Raw genomic sequence first — 13,151 nt, forward strand, 5'->3', positions numbered from 1 at the left:
TGTGTTTTGTGTGTATGTGAGCGTCTCAAACCAAACTTTATAGCAAGACAAATATGAGGCACCTTTCACATAAGGGAAGCACCTTCTTCAGAATGTTTCACCAAGAAAAGAAATAACAAAGCCTTATTTACTACTGTGTTTTGTACTTTGAAATTATGTTAATTAAGTGAGCTCTTTTTTGCAATGCATTTTACAGTGTGTAATGCAAACCCTGAAATGTCTTGAGTGTTCTCCCCTGTTGCTGTGGCAGTTGCAGTTCACCCTGGCTACATATAATTGCTTTGTGAGGTTACTCTGAAACTTTATTGGAGTACATCTGTTGGTTAGCATTAGCTCTGATAAAACAAAGCTGTTGGTTCTTGGGTGCCTGTCATGCGAATAGTGCATGTCAAAACTATCATCATGTTGTTGTGTCTCTGTTGTTGATCACTTATTTTAATTCTTTTTTTATTGTAGCCAGTCAATGTGTGTGCATTTATGCTGAAGTGAAATTTGTATAAAAAGTGCACAGTTCTTAAATAATACACTGTACATTAATACATTAGCAGTACAAGCAGCAAATACTTATTTGTTTATAGTTTATTTATTTATTTATTTTTTTGCAGAAATTGTTCCAGATGATTGGTCCTCCACTGCGTGCTGGGAAATCTCTTTCAGGTAGCATACTTTTTATATCCTAATTTTATTTGTTGAAGAAAAAAATTTTTTAAAGTTAATTTATTTTTATATTTAATGGCTTAATTTTTACATACTGTATGTGCATTGCTGCCTAGTATGGAAATGGCTTTAAAAAGGAGCACACCGTGCTGCAAAGCTTTGTTTTCTTGGCTGAGCCAGGATTATGAAGGACTCTCTCACCTTTTCTATAGCCAGTTTAAATAGTTAAGATCTGTCAGGTGCTTGTGTTGCCTCAAATCAAGAACATCCATCCATTATCCTACCTGCTACAGTACACCCCCAGAATTCGCGGGGGTTACATTCCTAGAGCACCTGCGAATTGTGAAAAACCGCAAATTTTCAATGTGGTCAAAAAAAAAAATGCCTATTTTTATAGTTTAAACCCTAAATATGCCCCCAAAACACTTTCATTTAATTTCAAACTCAGCTTAATACATTACCTAAAAAAAAAGAATGTAAAGGTAAACCCGTATAATGCACAGTACTGTACTGCCGTGTCTCCCGCAGAACTAGAATGTAAAATACAGATGTTACCGCTATTTGTACTGTAATTCATGCAAGCGCATTTTCATTGTCAGAAGCCTTATAAGGTGCAGGGCCTTTTGGCGGCATCTTGGGGCTTTAGCTCTTAAACTGCCACATACTTGGGGGTTAATGCATCGCTGGACGCCAAATACTTTTTTGCTGCACTTTAAGTAAACGTCAAAGCAATCATTCAAAAAGGACAGGTGCTGTTCATGCTTTTAAGTAAGCGTAGCGCGAGAAGCATATCACTTGACAGAGCAGCCGCAAGTAAGGGAGCAATGTGAAAGTAGTTTATTAGCGTTTTTTAAGAGGAGTTTTTTGAGGAGCGTCTGTGTCTTCTAGGGGTGCTCACAAGGGGTTGGCAGTGGTCATGAGCTGGCTGCTCAACGAATGTACACCACTGACTGATCAGCTCCTGCGTGCTCACAAATGGCACTGGGAAATGACTAAAGTCGGTTGTGGTGGTTTAAGGGTTAAGAAGAACAAAACGGAAAACACAAGAACAATCAGCTGGGGATGCATCACATTCAATCAGCAGCCAGGAGAAATGAATAACGCTGTAGCGGTCCGGTGCCGCTAAGATTCACACCGTCTAGAAGACGGCGATTTATTTATTTTTATGGTGGAGATTCCAGGGACGCACCCAGCCTTGGCCTGACCCACACGCACTCACAAACGGAGACAAAAACAAAGCAAACCGGTAATCAAACAGCAAATAAAGAATGTAATGAAAACAAATGAAATAAATGAAAACAATGATACCTCCCCTGTTCCCCTTACGGTGATTACACATTAAATACAACAAAGCGCAAACAAACATACACAGTAAATCATGAAAAACGTTCATGAAAAAGGCAATGGATGAAATATAATGATGAAAATAGATAGTCCAGAGATCCGCCCATTGAATGGGAATGTAAAGATAGTCCTACCACTAGTTCCTGAAATGGTGAAGACGGATTCCGGAGCGCTCCTTTCTTCGCAGGATGGCTATGAATCCACTTACAGTCCTCATGTACACAGGCAGATGGCAGACAATCCAGACGCACAAAACGATCCAGGACAAAATGAACAAGTACAGGTAACCCAACAGAAGGCAGACAGACAGGAACTTGCAACACAAATTACAAAAACTTTTTTTTTTTTTTTTTTTGACATCTGACATCCTTTGATACCAACAGTCCGAGCACCCTCAGCAGAAGATCAATCAGAGCCACTGCTGGAAGTTGCAGTTTCAAATTCTATTGGCTACTTTCACCATCCCAAGCCGCGTTTTCCTCTACAGTTGCTTCCTGGTCTCTCTACAGTGCAGTATTGCCACGATAAAAGCCATAAAAATTGTGGAGGATATTTGCGGTTTCCGCTAACAATTATTAGATAGGTTCTAAGGAAAAATCCGCGAACTCTAATGTCTAATGTATATCCTAACTACAGGGTCACGGGGTCTGCTGGAGCCAATCCCAGCCAACACAGGGCGCAAGAAAATAAATCTTGAATCTATATATATATATATATATGTTATCCTAACTTATTTTCTTTACATTTCTTACAGCATACATAGAGAGATCATACATACCTGTAGAAGTCACAGTGTTTAGTGATGGCATATGCTGTACTGTAGTATAACAAGTTAGGACACTAGCTTGGAAACCAGGAAGGCATTAATTTAAATTTCTTTTTGTTGAATGCATAAGCATAGAATTGCCTTATTATAATGCAGTAAATAATATATCTGGAATATGTTTTTTTTATTACAAAGATTTGGAGAAAAATCCATATTTATAGGGTGAATTTAAACTTATTTTTCCAGTGCTTCTAACATACCTGTTACTTTTAAATTTGACTTTTCTTATGTCAGTTTGTAAAAAAATTGCCCCAAGGCTTTAAAAAATGAAACTGGAGCTTTTACAGAAGCTCATTAAATAGGTACCTAAGTAGACACACAAACACACACACACACACACACACTCACACACACACCAGAATGACTAAATAAGAAGAAAATTAAAAGAAAAAACAGCTTCTGACTTGGTAGTTGCAGTCACATTGTGGCACTGGAGTAATCAGAAACATACCTTTCAGTTCTGCAAGCTATGTCCACGTTAGAGTGAACTTGTGGAGAAGATAGTTAATTTCATCCTGCACTCCAATCTTTGTCCAATAGGCAGACTGCAGTGGGTCCAGGTGGTCTACCACAGGAGAAGGGACTGACTTCATGTGGTCTTGCCACTTTTCCTGTGTGTAGCTTCCTCGGTTGTCTCCTCACTTAGTCTTCAGTTATGGTCAGAGGGTCAGAGGTGGACTCATCCCTGGCCATTCCAGTTTAAATGGTGGGTGTTTTTGATATAGTAGGGATGGTGTGAGGGGACAGGGTTATTGGAAGAAGGTGGCATTGGGAGGGAAAATCTTTTTTTTTTTTTTTTTTTTTTTTTTTTTTTTATTTATTTTATTGTAATCATTCGGTACATATAGATCAATTTTTACAAAAAATAGGATTGAAAACAAATCAAACCCCACCCCTGAGAAGGAGACCATGGCCTAAGGAGTAAAACTTAAGGCTTGTAAACATGCCTAAATTATTGAGCTTAATAGGGCAGAAAAAGAAAAATGGAGAAGGAAAAGAAATACGGAAATAATTATTTCTTCTTATTCTAAAATATTATTGATTAGATCCTTCCAGGTTTTGAAAAAATTCTGTACAGATCCCCTGACTGAGAATTTGATTTTTTCCAATTTCAAATAATATAAAACATCGGTTTCCCACTGACTTATTAGAGGAGAGTTAGGATTCTTCCAATTTAACAAAATCAGTTTGCGTGCCAAAAGTGTAGTGAATGCAATCATAGTTTGCTTGCCCTTATCCATTTCAAGTCCATCTGGAAGAGCACCAAACACAGCTGTTATTGGGTTATGAAGGATTGTGACACCAAGGCTGTCTGAAAGGCACTTAAAAAGTTTGGTCCAAAATGTTGTTAATTTGGTGCATGCCCAAAACCTGTGACCCTGTGAGGCAGGAGCTTGGTTGCAGCGTTCACAGGTTGGATCTTGCCCTGGGAACATTTTGAACAGTTTTAGGTGAGACAGATGAGCTCGATATAAAATTTTGAGTTGAATAATTCTATGCTTTGCTAATATGGAGCTCGAGTGAATTCTCTGCATTGCTACCTTTCATTCCTTTGCTGATATATTAATTTTAAGAGATCTTTTTCCCATTGTCCTCTTGGATCTTTGAAAGGAAGGGACTCTAATAAAATTTTATATATTGCAGAAATGGTGTCTGAATCCTCAAAGTTGAGCAGTATTTTTTCCAGCATGGTGGAGGGTTACGAGATGAGGAAAATCGGGAAGGTTCTATTTGACAAAGTTTCTTATTTGAAGATAGTGAAAGAAATGTGTAGCTGGAAGGTTAAATTTGGAATGTAATTGTTCAAAGGATGCAAAGATATTGTCTATATAAAGATCTCTGAGCAATTTAATCCCAAATCTTTTCCAGATATTAAAAACTGGATATGTTTGCGAGGGTTGAAAGAGGTGGTTCACTTGCAGGGGTGCCACAGATAGATTTTCATCTTAAATTGCTTTCTACATTGGTTCCATGTTCTGAGTGAGTGAAGCACAATTGGATTATTAGTATATTTGCGATAACTTGCATTTATTGGAGTGCAGAGCAGGGAATATAAAGAAGTGCTGCAGGATTTTACTTCTATTGCGGACCAGGCTTGTGTATGTTCATTTATTTGTGTCCAGGTTTTTATGCCTTGTATGTTTGCTGCACAGTAATAAAACTGAAAATTAGCTAGAGCCATGCCACCTTCTGCCTGAGGTCTTTGTAGGGTCGCTCTTCGGATACGTGAATGTTTTGAGTTCCAAATAAATGAGGTTATGGTTGAATCTAATTGCTTAAAAAATGATTTATTAATATATATTGGGATGTTTTGAAATAAAAAAGAAGCTTAGGCAAGATATTCATCTTAACAATGTTAATTCTTCCAGCTAGAGTGAGATGAAGGGTTGACTATCTATGCAAGTCTTGCTTAATTTTTTCCATACAGACGGCGAAATTTTGTTGGTAAAGAGCTTTATGTTTACTTGTGATATTTACCCCTAGATATTTAAACTGATCTGCTATGGTAAAAGGTAGGGTGTCCAATCAGATATTATATGCTTGTGAATTCACTGGAAAGAGAATACTTTTATTCAAATTAATTCTGAGACCAGAGATCTTTTGAAAATCTGAAAGTGCTGTTAAAACTGCAGGCACAGTGTTTTCTGGGTCTGATATATATAAAACCATATCGTCTGCATACAGAGAAATTTTCTGTTCCAGTCCTTCTCTGATAATCCCCTTTATCTGATAAGAATTTCGACAGTGGACCGCCAGTGGTTCAATGGTGATTGCAAACAGCAGTGGTGACAAGGGGCATCCTTGTCAGGTGCCACTTTCTAGTTTAAAGTAGTCTGAACAAATGTTAATACAGACTGAAGCTTCCGGACTGGTGTACAGTAGTTTGATCCATGCACAAATATTCGGGCTAAACCCAAATTTCTCCAATGCAGTGAAAAGGTAGTTCCATTCAATATCATATCAAATGCTTTTTCTGCATCCAATGATAGTAATATCTCTGGGGTGTTTGACTTTGCTGGTGAATATATTACATTAAACAGGCGTTGAAGATTGGAAGATGTGTCAGCCTTTAATAAATCCAGTTTGACCCTGTGATATTACCAAAGGCAGCACTTTCTCAATCCTTCTAGCTATAATTTTTGAGAGTATCTTAACATCATTATTCAGAAGTGAAATTGGTCTGTATGATGCACATTGTAACAAGTCCTTATTTTGTTTAGGAAAGACGGTGATTAATGCTTGACGAAAAGTTTGAGGTAGAATTTGATTGTCTCTAGCTTCTGTAAATGTTGCCAATAAGAGTGAGTGAGTATGTATGTATGTATGAATGTATGAATGTATGTATGTATGTATGTATGTATATATATGTGTATATATATATATATATATATATATATATATATATGTGTGTATGTATGTATATATGTGTGTATGTATGTATATATATGTATGCATGTATATATATATGTATGTATGCATGTATATATATATATATGTATGTATGTATGTATATATATATAATGTATGTATGTATGTATATATATATATATATATATATATATGTATGTGTATATATATATATATATATATATATATATATATATATACACACACACAGTAATCCCTCCTCCATCGCGGGGGTTGCGTTCCAGAGCCACTCGCGAAATAAGAAAATCCGCGAAGTAGAAACCATATGTTTATATGGTTATTTTTATATTGTCATGCTTGGGTCACAGATTTGCGCAGAAACACAGGAGGTTGTAGAGAGACAGGAACTTTATTCAAACACTGCAAACAAACATTTGTCTCTTTTTCAAAAGTTTAAACTGTGCTCCATGACAAGACAGAGATGACAGTTCTGTCTCACAATTAAAAGAATGCAAACATATCTTCCTCTTCAAAGGAGTGCGCGTCAGGAGCACAGACTGTTAGAAAGACAGAGGAAAGCAAACAAATCAATAAGGCTGTTTGGCTTTTAAGTATGCGAAGCACCGCCGGTACAAAGCTGTTGAAGGCGGCAGCTCACACCCCCTCCGTCAGGAGCAGGGAGAGAGAGAGAGAGAGAGACAGAGAAAAACAAACAGTCAAAAATCAATACGTGCCCTTCGAGCTTTTAAGTATGCGAAGCACCGTGCAGCATGTCGCTTGAGGAAGCAGCTGCACAGAAGATAGCAACGTGAAGATAATCTTTCAGCATTTTTAGACGAGCGTCCGTATCGTCTAGGTGTGCGAACAGCCCCCCTGCTCACACCCCCTACGTCAGGATCAGAGAAAGTCAGCGTAAGAGAGAGAGAGAGAAAAGTAAGTTGGGTAGCTTCTCAGCCATCTGCCATTAGCGTCCCTTGTATGAAATCAACTGGGCAAACCAACTGAGGAAGCATGTACCAGAAATTAAAAGACCCATTGTCCTCAGAAATCCGTGAACCAGCAAAAAATCCGCGATATATATTTAAATATGCATACATATAAAATCCACGATGGAGTGAAGCCGCGAAAGGCGAAGCGTGATATAGCGAGGGATCACTGTATATGTATGTATGTATATGTATATATATATATATATATATATATATATATATATATATATATATATATATATATATATATATATATATAATATAAATAATATGTATGTATGTATATTGCATAGTTTACTCTCAAATAATCCAAAGAGTATGCGACACGTGTTTCGCCCTTATTTGGGCTCATCAAAAGTACACACTCTATTGCTCCCCTCTCGGGGATCGAACCTCGGACGTCAGCGTCAAAGACAAAGCCCCTTTGTGCTGCGCCACAGTCTGTGGTTTGTTTATTTGACAGCACAATTCAGGTTGGGACTCAGACTACGAATGCAATAAATGTTATTACTCTGGACCTACAGGCTGTCAAATAAACGAACCATACGCCGTGGCACAGCGTATAGGTGCTTTATCTCTTCCGCTGACTTCTGAGGTTCGATATGTATTAATATATATGTATATATATGTACAGTATACATATGTATATGTGTGTGTATATGTATATATGTATGTGTGTGTATATATATATATATATATATATATATATATATATATATATATATATATATATATATATTGTGGGATATGGCCGGCCTGTCATCCCGGCCAACACCCCCAGGCCGCCAGATGGAAGAAAAGGACTTTTTATCTGACCCGGATGTGATAAGGAATCACATGGACTGGAGGGTTGGAACCACTTCCGGGTCAGGGAATATAAAACGACGATGGGAAATCCAGATGCTGAGCTGAGCTGGGTGGAAGGGTGGCAAAGCGTCTGGGAGTGAGGAGGATTATTGTTATTGATTTATTGTTTGTTTATTGTGTAGTTATTTGAGTATTGTGGAGAAGAGGGTGCTTTGTGTGCATTTTGTCTAAATAAATATAATATTTGGACTTTTACTGGGTGTCTGACGTGTGGTCTGAGGGTTCAAGGGGTCACGGGGACTCTTAATCTGTCACAATATATATATATGTATGTATGTATATATGTATATGTAGGACGCCCCTGCACACTATATTCAGGGGGAGCAGCCCTGGACAGTGCAATACTTCCCCCTGGACGCTAGATGGCCGCCCCCCTGGGGTGGAGCAGTGCTTCGGTTTTCCACAGGGCTCCCTGGGAATTTGGAGTTGGGTACAGCCCTGTTGGGTCCTGCAGGCACCGCCAGTGGGTGCTGTGTTTGGGACTCCTGAGCCCGTGTGGGCAGCAGATACATCACACCTGGAAGTGCACCCGGAACTCGGTGATCAAGCACCTGGAGCACTTCCGGGTGAACTATAAAAGGAGCCAGGAAAGTGCTTGTTGTACTGGTGTGACTAGGTCACGGGGAAGATGTGTGCCCACAGGGGAAGAAAAAAAATTATTTTATTGTACACGTGCCTCTGTGTCAATCTGTGTCGGGTCAGGCACTATATAGCATTAAGCTTACAATGTGTATATGTACAGTATATACAGTATATGTATGTATATGTATACATATACTGTATTATATATATTATACTGTTATATACATTATAACAAACAAGCAACAAAAAAGTATACGGTTAAGACTGTTTATCTGTCAGTTTCTTGCTGAAGGGGTATGTATGTATAGGCAGCAGCGCTACCATTGGAGTGGTAGAATATTTCTTCCTGAATTCACAAACTCTTTCTACATCTTTATTCATGTATTCTCTGATTCCAATTGTTTTCAATGGTCTTTTCCTTTTTGTTTATTTTTCAGATGATAAAGTCACCATGGGTAACAAGCTTCTTGTCTATATAAGGTAAAACTTGAGGGGATTTTGAGTGATTTTTATTAATTATAATGTTGCTATCTGATATGCTCAAAAATAGCCCCTGTTGTATTTGCCACAGTTGCTGCTTGGCTGGACGTGCATATCCTTTAGGTGATATTCCAGAAGACCTTGTTGGTTTGGTGAAAAACCAGGTATGTTACAGGTTAATGGGAAACTTCTTTTAATAAGTTATACATAGGTAACATGCTGTTGTTGGTTAGATATGAATTGCATGAAGTTAAAATACGTTGTATAAAATTACTTTTATCTTGTACATTTTGGTAGTGTCTCCTTCCAAACATTTCCCAAGCCTTTTCCATGTGACCATTACTTTAACCACATGGTTAAACTGTAAATAAAATATAAACAATAATTGGCTGGAGTTATTAAACAAAAAGTCAAGATTATCACCGAAGATGCTAAAACTGTGAACCATATTGGGAAGTGGTGTGCTGTGAATTGTTTAACTGAAACCTAGACAATAAGAACAAGACTATGCTTGTTTAAGGGTTCAGTCCATAGTCTCGGACAAAGTGCTTGAGTGGTGCACTGGTTTATATAGTTGAGCCTTCATGATGTGGTGCATAGTGTTTCCTAGGAGGCAGTCCATATTAACAGTGCAATGGGTTCTAACATCTTGTTAAAAAAATGCTGAAGCTACAAAATAATGACATGACACACTCAAAATTAAATAACAAAAACATTTATTTTTCTTAAAGTAAATTATTTATACCAAACCCATATAGTTTTATTCCTTGTGGCTAAAGCATTTAAGTTATCCAATAAAATGAATGAAATAAATTTATCTGGAGCAACATACAGTGGTGTGAAAAACTATTTGCCCCCTTCCTGATTTCTTATTCTTTTGCATGTTTGTCACACAAAATGTTTCTGATCATCAAACACATTTAACCATTAGTCAAATATAACACAAGTAAACACAAAATGCAGTTTTTAAATGATGGTTTTTATTATTTAGGGAGAAAAAAAATCCAAACCTACATGGCCCTGTGTGAAAAAGTAATTGCCCCCTTGTTAAAAAATAACCTAACTGTGGTGTATCACACCTGAGTTCAATTTCCGTAGCCACCCCCAGGCCTGATTACTGCCACACCTGTTTCAATCAAGAAATCACTTAAATAGGAGCTGCCTGACACAGAGAAGTAGACCAAAAGCACCTCAAAAGCTAGACATCATGCCAAGATCCAAAGAAATTCAGGAACAAATGAGAACAGAAGTAATTGAGATCTATCAGTCTGGTAAAGGTTATAAAGCCATTTCTAAAGCTTTGGGACTCCAGCGAACCACAGTGAGAGTCATTATCCACAAATGGCAAAAACATGGAACAGTGGTGAACCTTCCCAGGAGTGGCCGGCCGACCAAAATTACCCCAAGAGCGCAGAGACGACTCATCCGAGAGGTCACAAAAGACCCCAGGACAACGTCTAAAGAACTGCAGGCCTCACTTGCCTCAATTAAGGTCAGTGTTCACGACTCCACCATAAGAAAGAGACTGGGCAAAAACGGCCTGCATGGCAGATTTCCAAGACGCAAACCACTGTTAAGCAAAAAGAACATTAGGGCTTGTCTCAATTTTGCTAAGAAACATCTCAATGATTGCCAAGACTTTTGGGAAAATACCTTGTGGACTGATGAGTCAAAAGTTGAACTTTTTGGAAGGCAAATGTCCCGTTACATCTGGCGTAAAAGGAACACAGCATTTCAGAAAAAGAACATCATACCAACAGTAAAATATGGTGGTGGTAGTGTGATGGTCTGGGGTTGTTTTGCTGCTTCAGGACCTGGAAGGCTTGCTGTGATAGATGGAACCATGAATTCTACTGTCTACCAAAAAATCCTGAAGGAGAATGTCCGGCCATCTGTTCATCAACTCAAGCTGAAGCGATCTTGGGTGCTGCAACAGGACAATGACCCAAAACACACCAGCAAATCCACCTCTGAATGGCTGAAGAAAAACAAAATGAAGACTTTGGAGTGGCCTAGTCAAAAGTCCTGACCTGAATCCAATTGAGATGCTATGGCATGACCTTAAAAAGGCGGTTCATGCTAGAAAACCCTCAAATAAAGCTGAATTACAACAATTTTGCAAAGATGAGTGGGCCAAAATTCCTCCAGAGCGCTGTAAAAGACTCATTGCAAGTTATCGCAAACGCTTGATTGCAGTTATTGCTGCTAAGGGTGGCCCAACCAGTTATTAGGTTCAGGGGGCAATTACTTTTTCACACAGGGCCATGTAGGTTTGGATTTTTTTTTCTCCCTAAATAATAAAAACCACCATTTACAAACTGCATTTTGTGTTTACTTGTGTTATATTTGACTAATGGTTAAATGTGTTTGATGATCAGAAACATTTTGTGTGACAAACATGCAAAAGAATAAGAAATCAGGAAGGGGGCAAATAGTTTTTCACACCACTGTAAATGTCTAACATGGTGCTTCAATACTTAACAGTGACTTAGTGCTGCAGGCAGGGATGGACTGAATCTCAGGACCACCAGGACAATTCTTGTTAGGCTGCTCTCTCTGTGAGCAATGTTGTTGGATGACAAACTGCGAATCACAGTGAGTGATCAATTGAGAGAGAGAGAGACAGAGAGAGACATGACATGAATGGTCTATATTGCATCCTCATTGCTCCAGTCTAGTCACATGAACCTACTAATTACATATTATTATAATTTTGTATAAAGGGAACACATGCAGGTATAGATTGGTGGAATAATATATTGAAGAGATTTTCTTGTGTCTTTAAGAATGGACTGAGTGAATCCTGGAGAGTTCTGATTGGGATGTTTATAGTGGTCTTTTTGGAAAGATATGGAATCTTGTATTAGTTTTTGTGAGTTAGATAGATAGATGCATACATACATACTTGTTCATACCTACCCCTAAGACACTCCTGCTTTGTCCTTCCTCTGTGCTTAGGGAGTTAGATAGGTAGATCAATGGATATATATTTTTTGTCCCCAAGAAGAAATTTAAACTTTAGAAAAGGTCAAAAAAGAAAAAAATATAAAATATATAAATATTATAACAAACAAGCAACAAAAAAGTATACAGTTAAGACTGTATATTTGTCAGTTTCTTGCTGAAGGAGTAAACACCTGCCATCCGTGACACTGTTAATGTAAGGAATGATTTTTTTGTGTTTCATCCCGGAAAAGGCATGCCTGTGAAGCCTACTACACAGTATGTCATAATTTGAATTACTGGTAGAACTAAATGTATGTTTTGGTGGAGTACTGCTGCTTCTCTTAAACAGCAGCACTTTTTTTACCTCCATGTTACCCTTTGTACAGATTTAATCTGGACTATAAATATTTCATTATTCATGTTTGTTTTTTTTCAGTAACATTTGATGTTTGTTTTCTGGTATACTTGGTGTTGTGTGTTTCAGTATGTTTCAGGTATTACTATATAATAGTAAGAAGACCACTTGCTGGTATTGGAGAAAAGTGCAATTATTAATTCTACTTTATGGTAATATTACTATAACATTGTGCTTCTAAGCAGCTAAAGTAAACATTTTGACTTTCTTCTTTAAAAATATGATTGTTCTTACATTGGTAATGTCTAATAATGTAATAAAGCTTGTTGTACCTCGGTGCTTCAAAGGCTGATCGGTGCATTATGTTTTTTTCTGATGCGTTCAAATCCAAAGCGCAGTCTTTGTGTGAAGTTGGTATGTTCACCATATTAAAAGTGGGATTTTTTTCCACTTCCACAAAGAAGTGCATAGGTATTAAATGAATGGATTATTGGCTAGCGCCTTCTGCATAGGGTGATTGTAAATGTTTTTTTTTTTTTGTTTTTTTTAACTTTCATTTCTTCTACTCGTAACTTTTATTGAAGTCGTGCTGTGTGGCTGAATAAAACTTTTCATGTACTGGGGTAAGAGTAAAATGGACCTTGCGTTGCTTTTCTTACATGCATCCTTGTGCTGAACTTAAATGGCCCCAAGAGATGAATGGGTTAAAAAAATATTGTTAAAAATATTTTTAGTT

General features: G+C 37.7%; 1 protein-coding gene across 1 annotated transcript in view; it reads left to right on the forward strand.

The window, feature by feature from the left end:
• vps8 (VPS8 subunit of CORVET complex) overlaps window positions 1-13,151 on the forward strand; it is an 893,492-nt gene that overhangs the window by 412,743 nt on the left and 467,598 nt on the right. The window contains exons 23-25 of the mRNA XM_051931263.1: window positions 606-657; window positions 9,072-9,114; window positions 9,206-9,278. Of these exons, the coding sequence (XP_051787223.1) occupies window positions 606-657; window positions 9,072-9,114; window positions 9,206-9,278 (168 nt within the window). The remainder of the gene's footprint in view (window positions 1-605; window positions 658-9,071; window positions 9,115-9,205; window positions 9,279-13,151) is intronic.

This window comes from Erpetoichthys calabaricus, chromosome 8 (assembly GCF_900747795.2).
Source record: "Erpetoichthys calabaricus chromosome 8, fErpCal1.3, whole genome shotgun sequence".
NCBI classification, from domain to species: domain Eukaryota; kingdom Metazoa; phylum Chordata; class Cladistia; order Polypteriformes; family Polypteridae; genus Erpetoichthys; species Erpetoichthys calabaricus.